General features: G+C 39.9%; 1 protein-coding gene across 1 annotated transcript in view; it reads right to left on the bottom strand.

Annotated features, from left to right (window-relative positions):
• Window positions 1–11,268, bottom strand: part of LOC125320478 (interleukin-6 receptor subunit beta-like) — a 33,189-nt gene extending 21,921 nt beyond the window's left edge. Inside the window, exons 1-5 of the mRNA XM_048292852.1 lie at window positions 11,195–11,268; window positions 10,934–10,984; window positions 8,224–8,335; window positions 4,835–5,001; window positions 3,671–3,810 (exon numbers count right to left, since the gene is read on the bottom strand). Of these exons, the coding sequence (XP_048148809.1) occupies window positions 3,671–3,810; window positions 4,835–5,001; window positions 8,224–8,335; window positions 10,934–10,984; window positions 11,195–11,237 (513 nt within the window). The 5' untranslated portion in view covers window positions 11,238–11,268. The remainder of the gene's footprint in view (window positions 1–3,670; window positions 3,811–4,834; window positions 5,002–8,223; window positions 8,336–10,933; window positions 10,985–11,194) is intronic.
• Between the last annotated feature and the right edge of the window lie 6,443 nt (window positions 11,269–17,711).

The raw sequence follows: 17,711 nt of genomic DNA, 5'->3' as shown, positions 1-17,711 counted from the left end.
TAAACCTCATTTAAGTGATACAAAGGATTGATTGTGCACATACAATCCTTCAGACATAAACTGTTGACCAAGTCTGGGACTAAGTCTGGATCTGGAAGTAACTAGACTTACAGGGGCTCTGAGAAGAATTTTAGAATGCAAGGGGAGCCTTTCTAAGCATCATGACCCAATTAAAAAGTCTCCCTAGCAGTTCTGTCTGACTCTATTCTCCATGAAGTAATCAAGTGCTCCTTGCCATCTACTCTTGTTAAATGCCTGTCACATTTACTATCAAACTTTGCTAGATTTCTGTTTTATATCAGTAAACACATTGCTACTTCTTTCTTATGAGTGAAGGATATTGTTCTGACCATGACAACTTCATGTAATTTTGCTAATAGAAAATGCTTGGTTGCAAAACTAAGGACAATACTACAGAAAGACTCCAAATCTATATAGAATAAGAGGGAAGTGGAAAGGATTTAAAACCCAAATGTTAAATTACATTAAATGTACATAAAGTACATTTATCCTACTCTTGGTAAACACTAGCTTTATACATCTTCTGTGCATGTGTGGCCATACTCACTTACTCAGCTGCAAGTGTAGCCTATGTCCACATGATTAGAAAGAGATTACAGCCTAAATTCATAGGATTAGCTGGGACCTGGGAGATAATGAATATTTATGGCCTGTAGTCTTCAGTCATTTGTATCACCAAGTGTGGCTATCTCTACTAGTCCTTCATAGTACTCATGTGAATCTTCAATCTCCCCTGTCTCCAGAACCTGCAGAATGTGCATTTGTAGTGCTCTTAACCCTCTGTTCTTCCACATGCCATGTGCCAGATAGTCTGCACATTGTTATCTATCTATTGCACTGCTGGATGGGCTATGCTTGGGTAACTGGCTGTCCTAGGATGGTCTAGGAATTGTATGCAAGTGAACAAGGGGACCTTTGCAAGACCTGCACATTCTTTGTACTGAGGTGAAATCTTTCGTACATGGGCCCCTCAAAGTACATCTTCTGAAGTGGCTAAACAAACTGGCAGTCAGCTGTAAGAGAAGTAGGAATAGTCTTCTGAGATAAAAGGCAGAACAAGGGAGATTTTTGTAGTAAAAAGGAAGCAAAGAGGCTTCGAGGTGAGCAGAGTTTCCCAAGAAGTGGGAACTGTTGCTATTTATACAGTTTTCTTCTTGGGGTTCTGTTGTACTTGATAAACACATATTTAAAACTTGATAACATATATATAAATAACAGAGCTTGAAAAACAGACAATTTCAGGAACTTAGTGATACAAATCATGCATATGTGCCTGCATGCTGGAGAAGCTTTGGCTTGATATGCTGGATGGGAAGGGGCAGGATAAGCAGTCATTGCTGCTACATGCAGACATTACTGAAATTATGACTCATTTTCCATCTCTTACTTATTCCCTCTAATTTTGTACTGCCCTGTTGCTGTGCCATATTGCATGCCCTAAAAGGCATCTGGAACTGATCTTGTATGCCACAACATCCTTGTCTCCAAATTGGACAGTGATGGATTTCATGGGTAAACTGTTACATGGATCAGGAAGTCGTTGGATGGTCGCACCCAGAGAGTAGCAGTCATTGGTTCAGAATCCCAGTGGACATCAGCGACAAGTGGTGTCCATCAGGGGTCCATAGTGGATGTGACCAGGGTTATTTAATATCTTCATTAATGGCATAGAGGGGTCAAGTGCACCTTCTGCAAATTTGCAGATGACCCCAAGCTTAGTGGTGCTGTTGGCACTTCTGAAGGTTAGGATGCCATCCAGAGGGACCTGGACAGGCTCCAGAGGCGGACCATGGGAACCTCATGAGGTTTAACAAGACCAAGTGCAAGGTGCTGCACCTGGGTCAGAGCAACCCTGGTATCAGCACAGGCTGGGGGATGGACAGATCAGAGCAGCCCTGCCCAGAAGGACTTGGGGGTGCTGGTGGGTGAGAGGCTGGACATGACCCAGCCATGGGCACTCACAGCCCAGAGAGCCAAACGTGTCCTGGGCTGCATCCAAAGCAGCGCAGCCAGCAGGGCCAGGGAGGGGATTCTGCCCCTCTGCTCTGCTCTGCTGAGACCCCACCTGCAGTGCTGCATCCAGCTCTGGGGTGGTTACAGAACAGTCCTGTAAGATGTCTATGCAGCAGTGGAGGAAGATGCTGGAAAACTTTTTTAACTTTAGCACAATAGAGTATGACCCCTATATTCCTTGTTAGTGCTTAATTTTGTACATAGAGTGCTTAGTACAAATTACAGAGATTAATGTGGCCTTGTGCTAACTCCCTACATCTGTGACTAATAAACTTGTTCCAGCTAATGCTTTCTTGTTTACTTCTATCAGTGATTAATATGTACTAACTAGTATCTCAGTTTTGAGAACAAGGATTGTGTGTCAGAACAAAGAATGATAAGAGAAGTACACCATGACCTGATGACATGTTTGAGATACTCCCAAGGAGAAAAGATTCATCAGAAGATCTGGAACCATATCCAAACAAGTGGAAATAATTAGCATATATGCATGTATTCAGGAAATGTGGTGAAAATACAATAGTTTCAGGAATATAACCTGGTCTCTTAGGTTACTGAGCATGCATGCTTTGAAGAGAATTACCCATGGATTTCAGCACTGCTGATGAAGTAATGTTGACTTTCTAACCTAACAAATTTGATGGAGAATTTTCCAGTTTTTAGGGACAAGGTCCCCAGCACAGGCAGGACATGGACCTGTTGGAATGAATCCAAAGGAGGGCCACCAAATTGATCAGTGGGATGGAGTGAGAAAAGGCTGGGAGAATTGGGATTGTTCAGTCTGGAAAAGAGAAGGTCTTGGGGAGACCTAATTGTTGCCTTCCAGTGCCTGAAGACAACTTACAGGAAAGATGGGGCAAGAGTATTCACAAGAGGATGTAGAGACAAGACAAGGGGCAATGGCTGTAACCGGAAAGAGAGTAGGTTTAGATTAGATTTTAGGAAAAAAATCTTTACTATGAGGGTGGTGAGGCACTGGAACAGGTTGCCCGGGGAAGTTGTGGACGCTCCATTCCTGGAAGTGTTCAAGGCCAGTTTGGATGGGGCAACCTGGTCTAGTACAGAGTGGCCCTGCACACGGCAGGGCTGGTTGGAGTTAGATGATCTTCAAGGTCCCTTCCAACACAAACAATTCTATGATTCTATGATTGTATTACAGAGAAATTATTTCTCCTCTTTTCAAAGAAGAAAATCTGGAATACTGACACAAACCAAAGGTGTGTAAGGTATGAATTATTACCTTAAAAAACAAAGCAACCTGATCTCTAATCTGTTTGAAAATACAATGTCACCAGCTAAAGAGTAATATTGTAAATCACTGAAAGTATAATTTGGATCTGAATTTGCATGGCATTTCTGATATTCAGCTTTTGCATCAATAGCATTTGTAATGTCTCACTGGTACATTAATGAACCTGATGACATGCTGTTCTATTTTACTCTGTTTAAAACTATTATTCCTTCTTTCACAAACATTTCACGATTTGTTAGAACCAAACTGAAGTGCCTTAATGGGATCTGCCTACCAAGTGACTCCTTGCTGGGCTGCCTTGCAATCCTTGTGCTGCATGTCATATGTGGAGATATTGAGGCAGAACCTTATGTTCTCACGTGATTGTCATCTGGAACTACTTACCAGTGTCCATGGAGTGGCTTCTGTGATTGCCTCTCTGTATCTCAGCTCATATGATGTATGAGCTGTGGGCAGGTCCCACTTTATTATCAATTGGTTTGTGATCTGATAAGCATTTATGTTAGATGGTGACAAGCACTTTCCTAAAATGAGGGATATACAGCTGTTAAAAATGTAAGAGAAGCAGGAAAACTTTGGTAATTATGTCTGTCAAGTGTGGTCTATAAAAATTGAAAGACTTGGCACAGGATACTGAACACTGTAAGACTTCAAAAAACCCTGGAAATGAATAATTACTAAATCTTTATGGTATCAGCAAAATACAGTTGTTCCTCTTGCCTTTCTTTTGTGAATGCTTCTACTGATTTCAGGAACATTCTTTTTCTAAGCAGTTACTAACCAAAATGTCAAAAATATCTGTAATCATGAATTGTATTAAAAATATCCAGAATATCTTTAAATTTCAGTAAGTGCAAATATATTTTCATCTTTCTCTTCAATAAACACAAGGTGGCCAAAAGTCTCCAGTAAAGGTCATAGTGATAATTTGGGTTGTACTGGTAGTAACACCCAGGAGTGGGAAACAGTGGTTTTTCTTGGACCATGATTAGTCTGAGCAGGTGAAGTTTTGGGAAGCTTTTAACATTATTTCAGTGACCAGATAGGTAGGGTATCTTTAAAAAAACATCTAAAGGAAATAGTAAATAGGGCTGCTTTTTTCATATCTTCCTTGTAGCACTGTGTAATAGGTAAATGACCTTAGAAAATAGTTGAATTTTGAAAAGGTTTCTCAAAATTCTAATGCCCTATATCATGGATTCTTTAGGTGCACAGTGCTGAGTCAATCTGCTCTTTGGAAACCAATATAAAGAAATTCAGAAAAACATCAAAGGGAGCACAAAAAGCTGGTTAAGTACACAAATATTACTATATATTTTTCTGGATATGAATATTAAATATTCCAGCAAAATATTTAAAGTAAAACCCTCCTCCTGTAAAAGCTGATAGACTTCTGTTACTATTTCATTTAAGGAAGTCAAACTGCATTTTAGGTCTCTGAATCAGTAAAAATAATGAGAGTATTTTGGGAGCTGAAATTTCGGAAATATTTAAAGACTACAGTTTTAGCTGAGCACTGCAGTAACACAACTTGTGAAGATGCTGTACCTGCTTTGCTTGGTAAAACTGAAATGTTCTTTCCTTTTGCACAGGTGTCATGGGCATAATTCACTGCTATCCAAATGGATGCAAATCTCTCAATGTAGAGATTCTTTCGTTCTATTGTGATGAAAGGCAATGATGTGTTTCGTTGAAAAAGTTTTCGTATCTTGTTCCTTCAGAGAAAAGGAAGCAGAATGAAAAACATTTCATTGGATTATAGCTCCTCCCCTGCCCAAGAAAGCGACATTATAGCAATTGATAGTTCTCCAGATACTTCTACACGTAATTCCACATCCGGAAACTTGAAGGTTCACCTTGAGCAGCTTGAAACAGCAAGATTAATTCCAGCACCCCAGTAACTCTAGCAAATTTAAACATGCAAATCCTTGCGTTGTGTGGTGGAGAACTGTTGAATTCCTTAAACTTGTAAGGCGTAGCATGATACAACAAGATGCATATGACCTTCTTTTGTACTTACAGTGGGATATATAGGGCATTTTGAAGGTATAAAATTAGGTTAGAAATTACTTCATAAAGCCTTGCCACCTATCTCAGGGGCACACAAATTCCTTTTGAACAGCAAAATTTCCCAGTTACATGAATCTAAATTACCATAAAGTTATGAAAAAGCTCTTATGAGTTCTATGCCTGTCTTCTGACTTCTGTTCCTGCAAAGCATCAGAGTTTGACAGAGATATTTAAATGTCACCTGAGTCCTCAGCCGTGTAGATTTCTCCTGGTATACCTAATGCACACAACACAGGAAGTCCAAGAGTTTTAATGCCTTACATACAACTTTGCTGCCTATTTTTTTTCCCTGTCTCTCTCATTTAGTCTCTGCCACACACAGGACAAATTTTTCCACGGTTAAAATTGTGCAAGTTCAATGTTCTTAAAGAGATGGGCTAGCATATTAATTGCCTAGCTATGCATTTCAAGTATTAAATTACACACATCAATATTTAATAACTGAAAAAAACTACTTGAAGGTTTTCCTGTCTTCTGCTTCAGACTAGCTGTGAATCAGCAATTAAAATTTCAAAGCATGATTTTGAATTCTTGGTTGGAACTTTTCTGTGGGAGTGTTTATCTTTAATATTTTTCTTCCTGACAACTAAGTCATAAGGAGCAAGGACAAGGAACAATTACAACGTCAAACTGATGTTACATGCAGGAAGGGGTGATGCCCTCTTCTAGGCAAGCTAAAAGTCCTTTCAAGTGTGGGGTTTTTTTTTTTTCTTTTAACCCAATAGAGGAGGAGATTGGAAGTTTGTCTTCAAGACCACCGGGTGGAAGCCCAGGAAACTGAGGTTAAAGTCCTGACTCTGACTTGGAAACATCAACATCTCTGCCAGGGAATTTTCTCCCTCTTCCCCCACTGACCTCCTCTTTCATTCTTTTTTTCTGCCTTGTCTGTTCATGACATCAACCCTGCAGCCTGGGAACAGCACAGTCTGGTTTTGGCTTAGGACTTTAAGAGCAACTAGCTTACATGTATTTTATCTGATAACATCTCTACAGAAACAGAGCTGTTTCACAGATGTTTCTGCCCTTCCAAAAAATTGTGACTCTTTAAAGTCCCAAGAGGCAAGACAGCAAATGCAGTGGGATTTGGTACTTCTTGCAAGCTGGTGCCTGCTGCTACCTCCATGAGAAAATACTGAAGATACTGGGGGGAGTAAGCTCAGCCTTGAGGTGGTTGCTTTGCTCCTCTGCAATGTGAAGATGATCACCCTGGGGAATTTCCCAGTGTAGTGATGTTTTCTTAGTTTTAGGAGATACTTCTAACCACAGCTCATTTTTAATGACAAGGGGTGGTTTTGCGGCAAAATAATCAGCCATGAATATCAGAATATACCAACGGCATACACTGTTGCAGCCTATGTACCCCATGATATTGTCTCATGGCAAAGATCATGTCTTCTGATCTCACATCTCTGTTTCTGAACATGCCCCTAATCTCATGGGAATTTCCAAACATCTAGATATAAAATGAGGAAATTGAATTTTGTAATGCAGCTGCAACTGAAGACACTGTATTTGAGGTAATCAGCCCAAGATTAACGCTACAAGTTAATTCCATCTGTTAAATCACTACTTGACAATTCAGAATTACCAGAAGGTATGCCACATCTGACATCTCCTTGGGTACACGCTATAGCAAAGTACATAATGCATAAAATAAAAGCTTAAAAGTGTCTATGTTTGTGTGTTTTAATTTTTTTTTTTTTTTTACATTGAATACGTCTGTGTTGAATAGACAATGAAAGTCAATAGTTGCAAATAAAGGTAATTCATTAAGGTGATCTTTGGCAAGAATGTTTTAAAGAGTGTGCTGGAGGCACGGTTAGATGTATAATGACTTTGTACTGGGTTTTGGGAGCAGGGGAGCAGGTTGCTATAGAGGTGGCTTCTGTGAGAAGCTGCAATAAGCTTTCACCATGTCCAACAAAGCCAGGCTGGCTACAGGACAAACCCATTGCTGACCAAAGCTGAGCCCATCAGCCATGATGGTAGTGCCTCTGGGATAATGTATTTAAAACAAGGTAAAAGCTGCTGCACAACAGCAGCTGGCAGAGAGGAACGAGAATATGTGAGAGCAGCAGAGAGAAGCCCACGCTGGAGCAGGTTTGCTGGCAGGGCTTATAACCCCATTAGGGACCTGCTTTGGAGCAGGCTCTTCTTGAAGGGCCAGAACCCCATGGAAGGGATCTACACTGGAGCAGTTCATGAAGAACTGCAGCACAATGAGAAGAATTCATGTTGGAGAAGTTCATGATGGACTGTCTCCTGTGAGAGCATCCCTATGCTGGACCAGCAGAGGAGTCAGAAGAGAAAGAAGTGACAGACACAACATGTGATGGACTGAACACAACCCTATTTCCTGTCCACCCACAATACTGGGGTGGAGGAGGTAGAGAATTCAGGAGAAAAGTTAAGCCCAGTAAGAAGGAAAGCATGAGGAGGGGCAGGGAGGAAGAAGGTGTTTCAAGTTGTAGCTGTATTTCTCATTACTCTACTCTGATTTGAATGTTAATAAATTAAAATCATTTTCCAAAGTCAGGTCTGCTTTGCCCATGACGGTAATTGCTGAGTGATCTATTCCCGTCCTTATCTCATCTCATGCACCTTTGTAGTATTTTCTGTGCCCTGTTGGGCGAGGAGGGGAGGAATAGAACAGCTTTTGTGATGTCTAGCCAAGATCAACCTACCACTCTCTTACCAAGCTGTCACAAATCAATAGGTATTGATTAGAAATGATGAAAGATATTGACCAGCATTGTGTAACAACTTATAACATGATGAAATATACTGGAGCAAAACTCTGGCAGATGGGAATCACATCTAACAGCAATAAGAGCTTTTCGTTTTCTGAGATTACTTTTCAGACTTACCATTTTAAGTATATGGTATAATTAACTGTATTTGGAGCACTAGGTAAGGGCAGCCAGGTACAGGTTAGATCCCCACTTAGTTCTTTGTAGCACACCAATTCATTGTCCCAATCTGGAAGATGAAAATATGTGCACTGCAAAAGACCTATCACAGACAACTATTAACTGACTCAAAGGACTGTGAGCAACAAAACCAAATACAAACCAGGCTAGAACTGATCGACTAGACCCCAGAATTGCATCAAAACCATCAGCCATCACTACCTGAAGTTCAGAACAACACACTATTGCTGGATAAAACCAATATTATTTTTATGCTGCCTGCTCTATAAATACTGCATTATAAAACAGGAGGAGCATAAGTTTATGTACAAAATTTCTTGTTACTAATTTTTTAAAGAGAGGTATGAGGCTTATTTTGCATCTGAACATACCCTTTTTTCAGCTGATGTGAAATTAAACACTGATAACATTATTAAAAGAACTTGTTTTTTGTCTTTAGCGGTTAAGCTTACTTCAGTATTTCAAAAATGTCTTATCAGAAATGGTAATGCTAAAATATGACTGTTCTTCTTCTGCTTTGTGTCATTTGTGTCTGAACTATTAGTTCAGAAGAATCAGTCATGGTGTTTCAAAGTACCACCTGAAAGACTTTTTTTTCAGATTTTTTTTTGTTGCTGTTGTTGTTCAGAAAAGTAGACGAGGATGTCAACAGGCATGGGATGCCTAAGGTGAATTTTTCCTGATAAGTAGAGTCACACATCCTTCATACCTGTTAGGTTTAACAAGTTGCCAATAGGCCCATCAATCTTGAATAAGAATGTATTGCTATGTGATAAGTAAATATGCGTATGTCTGGAGTTAGTGTTGTAGCATAGTTACGGTAGCTCATAACCTAGGTTATGAGATAAACGATCAGTTCTCTTTTCCTAATTTCTTCCTACAACCTGACTTACAGAGTATCCTCAGCAGTCTTTTCATCATTGAGATGACAGATGCCTATTCAAGTTAAAAGATCTTTTGGGAAAAAAGTGTGTCAAATGAGTATAGCACTGACTTTAATACCCTCACCTTATGACACTTCTTTTCTCGTATTAAACAAATAATGCTTTTCTAATAAAGTTATGCTGCATCAGTTCAAGTGTGTACAGGTTCCTTTCAGGAAGGTGGAGATCATGTCTTCCTTGTTTCCATAGCAATGTGAAAAATTACAGAATTCTTTGCTTTTCTAGTCTGGCCACCAAACCACATCTTGACCTCCTCACCCATGAACGTGGTATCTGTCAACAGCAGGGAAAACAGCAACAGTTCTCACATTCTTCTCCTTTTTACTCTGAATTAAACCTTACACTTACTTAGTGTTTGTTTATTGTTGTTTTGAAGAAACACCTGAAAACAAAACCTTTTTGAACTGCTGTAATACTTCATGTCAATACATGGGTAATATACTGCTCCTGAAACTATTTGAAATAACAGTTCTATTAACTCAGATCCATGTGGTGTCTACAATGTTATAGATCTGTCTTTGCTTACAGAGGAACAGAGGTTGTATTGTTCCTCAGGTTTAAAGTTTTACAAACCCTCCCTGTCTTTCTCTGTGAGATTATGGTATTAGAGCAGACAATGAAAAATAGTAGATTTCATGTGTGGAAATAGTGTATTAGCTCAACTAACACCCCAATGCCTCACCCCACTCCCAAGATACTGAAGTTCTACATTACTTTCTCCAGATGAATATAATGAATCTTACGAACTTTCATTTTCTCTCGTCCTGTTTGTGGATATTAGTGTCTGCATGCACATTCATTTTTATTCTAATGCTTTCTTTGTTTTACTGTACTGCTCCACCTTAACATGTATATTATTAATTCTTCCCAGACCTAGCATACTATCGCTGTATAATGACTGTGCTCCAAGGACTATGCAAAGAAAGAAAAAATTTTCTTTGTTCTAAAGAAAATGCAGTTCAGTTTCTCCACTAAAAAACCCCCAAACCAACAAACAAACCAAACCCCCAAAACCTCACCTTTAATTTTTTTCAGTCAAGACCTTTCTGGTTTTTTTCCTGTGCATCTGGTGTTCTCACTAATGATTTAGTGGAGCATAGTCTGGCAGGTTAATTGCAAGGACTAGAAAATTATCCATGGCTAATTTCAGAAAAACATAGTCCTCCTGCAGATGTCTTGCCCAGTGTCACTGTGTACTCAAGAATCTGTCATCTCTGCTGTTTGTTAGCAAGCAGGATGTTTCTGCCTACAATAAATCCAGCACAAAGTACATCAGATGACCACCCACTGCTTTGTAATACTCGCTATTAAAATGTGTAGCACTGTTCCTTTTTGCCAGCATCAGTAATTTCTCAGTTAAATGGAGAGCAGATACCCGCCACACATAAACATGGCAGGTCCGCGGTCTTTTGAAACGGCGGCTATTTGCGACGCGCTGGGTGGGCTTTCACTCAGAGCGTGCGGGTTAGCCCCTGCCATCACGCAGACACAGCTGCCCGTGCTGCCCTGGCCGGATTTTCCCTTCGGGAAAGGCGGGCGTTTCCTCAGGGGCGATGCCTCCGAGCGCCGGGGGCTCCGGCGGGCGGCGTCCGCCAGGCGGCGCGCGGGGCGGGCGGGAGCCCTCAGAGGCCGCGCGGGGCCCGCAGCAGCCGCCGCGGCCGCGGGAGCCCGAGCACCGCGCCGGGCCCGTGCATTCCACCCACCTGGCAGCTGCCGGCAGAACGGAGAGTCCAAGTCTGTGCAGCGGCAGGAGTCTGGGCAGCACAAAAAGAAAGAAAGAAAAAAAAAGTTGTTGATCAAGGCAGTCGCGAAAGAAATGGTAAAAATGTTGCTGCTGGTTGCTTCTCCTACAAGCAGAATTTAATTCGGTCGTGATTTTGTTCATATGGCCTCATCCTTGAGTAGCATTAAGAATTTTTACCGTTCATAAGAGGCAGCAAGTTGTGCAGTATATGAAAACTCACCTCTAACAATTAAAAGGATAGCTGCAAGCAGGGAGTTCTTCATCTTCTCTGTAAAGAAGCATAATGATTACCATCAACATTACGCTGTCTTCAGTCTATTTTTCACACTTCCTCTTCAAACTTCCTATTCATTCTAACACCTATACTGCTACTGACTGAACACAAGTAATAAGTTTATTAATGAAAATGCGAGAGACATTGAGTTCTGTGTTATTAATTATACTTACAAAATCCTAACAATCCTTCTGGAAAACAGGAACTCTCCACCCTGGTTTTTGTGAGCGCTCACAGTTAGATTCTTGACAGTGTCTGCAGGATCAGCAGTGCAAACTGAATTAAGCTTGTATAGGTACTTCAAACTCCTTTGAAAACCCTAACTAATTTCTCACTGCAAATTAGAGATATTCGTGTCAGTAAAAAGGAAGTCAAGGTGTTTGACTGAGTCTAATATGAATTCTTGGATACTGTAAAATTAATAGCAGCAGAAGACCCACACCTGTCTTCACTTTCTAACTGCTTTCCTCTTTCAATATGATTTCACCACTGCAAAGATGCTGTATCTACATTGTTGGTACCTACACTGGGGCCCTAATGCAGACAAAAATCACCATTAATTTGTTGAACATTCTGAACACAGAAGCCAGCAGAGCCATAATAGCTGTTACTGTTACAACTGTTACTGTTACAGTAAAGGGAAATTTTCAGGAAATTTTGCTACTGTGGGAAATTTCCCTTCTGGGCTTAGACAGCTGCTGTCAGATATCAGATTCAGGCCCACCTGGAGATAGGCAAATTATTAACTTATCTTGGCAACCATTTTAGGTTGAGTATTGAATAGGAAAAAGACATCTGTTTAATCATTTTCCTAAAGAGAGAGACATGCTTCTCAGCATGGTTTGCAGTAGGAGTGGGTGACTAATGCAACAACCATGTCTTATCAGATATTATGAAGGGCACAGTCATGAAAAGCAAGTGATCAAGGAATTCTGCTGAGTGCTGCAAGGGGTTTCCTAGTGATAAATTCATTGGGCTTGGGAGTAAGCTCCAAAATGCCGAGGAGTAGCGGATACAATGTGTGCATGCAGGATCACAACCCCTATTATCTGAGAGATCCAAAAATTGGCCTTGACAATGCTTCCAAAAAGGAAGAGTCAAGAGGATAAGGTCAACTGATGATCATAAGGAAAAACTGGTGAGGTACAAATGCAAGTCATATGTGACAGATTTTGACAGTGGGGTTGAAGAGCTATAGACTCAGAATAGCGTAGAAGTCAAGAGATGGAGAAAACTTTAAGAGCTATATATATTGGTTTGATGTGCTCAGCATAATCACATTCAAAACGACCTATCCTGAATGAAAACCATATGAGTAACTCAGTCAAGAGCAGGACTGGATTTAGTGTGCACAGAATTAGGACAGAGCATACTGGAGAAAAAGAACCCCAATAAAGCAAGTCCATATCATCTTTGCTGGAGCTCTAGGTCTCAGTATAAATGCCACTGTCGTTTGAAGAAAAAAGTTAATTCTAACAAGCATAGAAAATACCTTACCAGTCCAAATAGCAGAGGAGATATAATCTTGAAAACTGGAATTTCACATTTGAGTGGGGCCAAATTTTTAACTATAGCTCAGCTATCAAGTTACTATAGTAACCTTTTAATGTATAACAAAAGATATATTATTATATTTGAGGTAAATTTTGCATAGAACCACTTTTTCAAGTGTTTAATATTTCAGCTTTTTCACTATGAAGTTCTGTCAGAATTGTAAATGCCTGATGTTTTCCTGTTAATTCAGATGAGGATAAATTATGACATCTTCTGTGATATGCTTTAAAGTGCAGAATGACTGTAGGATACTTCCAGCCTTATTTAATTTGTGACCTAAATGTTTTTTCAAACCTGGGTTTATGCATCACTCTAGATAAGGTTTTCTGTGAGTGCTTTCCCCTGTCATTTCCTTTTATAAGCTCTGCAGTAAAAGAGATGGCAGGCTCCTGGTCTCCCCAGAATGCAGTCTCGAAATAAATGAACCTTTCCATTTAGACTGTATTAGATAATGTAAATTAATAGAAACCCCACAGCATCCTTCTCTGTTGCCCAACATTATCTGTTAACTCTAGCTCTTCAAAAGGAAAACAAACTCTGAAGACAGGTGGGCTCAGCCAGCAAAATGCCACTGGCCCCCTTCTCCTGTGGAGCTACAGCTCTTGTAGCTCATCACAGGAGGATTGGTCAAGCCATGAGCTTCTGACTACATGTTTTGCAGGTCAGCCATGTGCCCATGAATGCTAATGAACCAGAAAGGGTCTGAGATTTTGTTTATTTGGAGTTCTAAACATGTCCCAAGACAGTTTGGGCTATGTGTAACCAGCAACCTTGTTAAAGTGCACTCAGGTCCTGGTGGGTAGCCAAAGCAGAATATAGACTGCAGAGATAATGCATCAGGAAAGGAATATTGCACTTCTATTTGAAGTCTCACCTTGTATGAAGTGCAAACTGGTGAGGTGTTCATTGTCTCCTGGTTGAATCAGGATGTGTTTTTGCTAGCTTGCTGTTCCTCCAATAAACAGTTCAAACTCACTACAGGTGATCTGTTTCAGGCATATTGTAACAAATCCAATATTGTAGCAATTTCAAATTCAGGTTTTGCCACTGAATAGTCCATGCTGAGCTCTTGTATCTTTCTTTTGGATTTCCTTTAGGATCTAATGTAGAGTCACATTATTTTTCACAAATTATTTCCCATACAACTCTGCTTCCAATAAGCAGATGTCCAATTCTGTAAAAGATCTGAGGGGTTTTTACAGAGTGACTTTGTTTTCCAGAGAAATACATGAATATCTGAATACAATGAGCAAATATCATATGATCTTTGGGGAAAGAAAAATTCCCATTCAGCCTTCAGCTGCACCACCTGGGGGAAGTTTGTTATGTTAGGGAGAGTGTCTACTATGCACACTTCCATCCTTTCTGTGTTCAAGTTACATTATGAAACAGCTTATCTTTCAAACAATTCCGTATTGTCTTAAGGAAAATCACATTTTTTTACCCTAACACATTGGCTAGGTAGAGGCCATCAAAAGTTTCAATGAGAGATCTGCCCTGGAGGTTTAAAAACTTCCAATTACAGATGAAGCATAAATGTGCCTGAATAGACTAGACACTCAACACAGAATGCAAAAAACTCCCAGAGATTTATATATTTGGGTGAAGATTCCTTCGAAGAAACACAAAAAATTAAGACAAATTCGACTAAATTCTGGTTATACTAGAGTAGATCTGGGGTCTCACCAGTGCCACATCATTGACAGTGATGTGATGCAGAGTTTTGCCTAGTGTGTCAGCTAGAATATTTATGAGAGTTGGTATGATCAGATGAGGCTGTCAACTTATCTTTACTACAGCATCACAGTTAGTGCTACAGGCTTGTTTGTGGGATCATGGGAGGAAATTATCTCTGTGGTAGCTCACACCAGTAGTTTGAAAACAGAGTTCAACATACACGTGATGGCTGAGCTGTGGGCAGAACCAGTGTCTTAAGTACTGTGATTTAGAACCAGAGTCTTTAGTATTGGGATTTGACTTGGAAACAAGACCTTTACTTCTGCTAGATCACCTTGGACCACATCTTACTTATCAGTTTTAGTAGCCTCTGACTGCTCTGAAAATACAGTCTAAGAATCTGCTTCCATTTACCTTCATTATCTCCTCCTGTGTAGCCAAGAGGAGAATCAAGGATCATCCTTAACTTTCAAGACTTTATTAAATGCTTATTAGTGCTTTTAATACCTAAGTGGATGACAAAGAATATAAGCCTTCTTCTCTACTATCCTGTTTGGTTTACCTAGTGGGCTTGCAACTGCTGTAGGGGAGTTATTTTGGGATATGTGGTGTGGAACGAAAGAGAATTTGACAAAAGCTTGCCTGTGCTCTTCCCATACACAATTTTGGGTGTAATCTTCATCTTTTTCAAGTCTACAGGAAGACTGGACTGTTTGTTTTTATGTGGTTTTGTTCGGCCCTTTTTCTTAATGCCTGCTTTTTTAACCTCTGAGGCAAGGAGATATAAATATCTTAGTTACCTTTCTTTTTCTTTTTTCCCGTGGGATTGATCCTGGACAAAGAAATGCTTGCCAGTGAAACCCAACTATTCTAGAAGGCATGTTTGGAGAAAGTCCAGGAAAGCAGTACAAAGAAGCTCACCTAGCACAAGGCAAAACGTGAATTTTTCAGGGTAGTGTTCTGTGTTCATGGTATTTTATCCCACCATTTCCACTTTAGTAACAGTGAATGTATTTGCATTGTTAGTTTTAGATTTTCTCCATTATAATTTTTGTCTCAGAATTTTATACAGCATAACTGGTCTGCCAAGTCATTAGCTTTTCCTAATTCAAATGTTTTCAAGCGTATTTCCTGGCTTGGAACAAAGTAATTTAAAAACAGTAACTATGGTTAACTGAATTATGAGAGTCTACATGTATACTCACCTTTGGCTTTACTACTCTTGGTCATTTTATTTTTCCTTCAGCTATTATTATGCAATAGATAACTTGGAGGAATTTTTTTTTCATTCAATTATTTATCAAATATTTTTTAATATCAATTTTTTTCATTCAATTATTTATCAAAAATTGTTTCAGTCATCTTAAAATAATTCACAAATAGCTATTTGACTTTCATGCATAGAATAGAAAGCCAGGGAGGGGTTAGATTTGCCAAACTGAGATAACAGTGTCATGGTTCTCATTAGCCCCTCTGTATTCCAGAGCTCAGTGATTCCAGCGATTGCCCAGAAGGTGGGATCCCTCAAACTTAGTTTGACTACAGATGGGCCTTGCATATGACACTAACCACTGTTGTTTAGGACATCTTGGCAGGGCCTGTTTTGAACTCCCCATCAAGATTATTCTTGCTTTATATCAATAACAATTGATGTACAAAAATCTCTTGAATGAGGATTTGCATCTAGTGAGCCACATCTCATTTAAGCTTTCTAACTATTAATCTGAAGCATCACATTACAGCAGGAGTCTCCAAAGAGTGCTCCTACCTGAAACATGTGACTATCCTAGTAGTTAAGGTATATTTCTGACAGCTGAGAAATTCTGATTTATGGTTGGCTTGCATAAGAATACAGATCTGAGCTAAATATTTTTGCATCTTCTAATCCATTGGCCTGCCAATAGATTACTTGCATAACTGTGAATATGGCTTCTTTTAATTATTGCCTGTCTGCCCATAAACTCTGTAAACTTGTAGATTTCTTGGTTTTTCCGTAATGCAGTGTGAATGTTCCTGCCTCCATCTTAGATTTGCTGCTAGGAACACATAAATACTAGGAGTGTTGTTGTAATACAAAAATGCTGCTAGCAAGGATTTTCTTGCTATTTCTAAGCCCGTGAGAGACTTTTCTCTCTCACAGAAGAGGTAACAGAGTTCTATAAACAATCAAACACCTGCAGCCTTGAGAAGTCTTGTTTATAGTACAGTAGAAAAATATTTTGACAATGGATGTTTTAGGATTTTAGCCAATCACCCCAAGGGGTGGCTGATCCTTTGTCCAATTAGACTATGAAGAAAAAAGTCTATAAAAGAGTTTGTAAAATAATTAAATTAATCAATCTTGCTGCACAATTCCTGCCTGCTGGATCTTCTCTCCTCCTCCCTACAGCTGCAGGACACGGTAAAATACCCTAGGCTTGCAGTAATATGTCATGGCTGCCTGAAGTTTCTCCTCTGCTAGCAAGGGTAAAACTTCTTGAAAATTCTTTTGTGAACTGAACTTGTTCCATCTTAAGGGTAGATAGTTTTTTTTAACCTTATATCTCATACAAGAGACTGCCCCTGAATTTAGTAATCCCGGTTGAGAGCTCCTTCTTTACTCTAAAATATTTTCTTTTGTCTCCCATAGTGATTACCTGCCTGTGTTTTTATAGATTTAAACAAGTTACTCTTTTTCAGTCTATGATCACATGAAAAAGGTTCTATTTCCCCTGTTACCTCAGGGTACAGTTTGGATTCTCTGAGATTTTGCTGCTAATGAAAAGAAAAACACCTGTTTAGGCTGTTGCCCCTATTTTATGTCTCTTTGGCCAAGGGTGCTTTCATTTCTGAGTTGTTGAAGTGTGTTTCAGTGGTTAGCCACGGAATGTAACAGCCTGGGTCCAAACTGGCAGGTGTTTTTAATTTTAACAGTTTTTGGACTTCCTGTCACAGACACTGAATTGGATGCTGAGGAGTGGAATGGCACTGAGAGGTCCAAGTTTGCAAGTGCACCACCAGGACTTGGAGAAGAGGGAGGGCTGGCATGGGGCATTTGCAGCATAAGCATCTGCAGGCTGACACCATGCAGCAGCACGATCCATCTCTGTGGTGCTGTTGCAGAAGGAACCCTAAAAAAAACGTGCAGGCAATCCCCTGCTGTTTAACCAATATCAATAAAATGTACTGTTGTCTTGGTTTGAAAGACAGGTGTCTGCTAAGGAAGGCAGGAGCCTCTCTTGGAATGGTAGAT

The sequence above is a fragment of the Corvus hawaiiensis genome, chromosome Z (assembly GCF_020740725.1).
Source record: "Corvus hawaiiensis isolate bCorHaw1 chromosome Z, bCorHaw1.pri.cur, whole genome shotgun sequence".
In the NCBI taxonomy this organism is placed as follows: Eukaryota; Metazoa; Chordata; class Aves; order Passeriformes; family Corvidae; genus Corvus; species Corvus hawaiiensis.
Note: the sequence above shows the minus strand (reverse complement) of the source record. Positions and strands in the feature narration are given on the sequence as shown.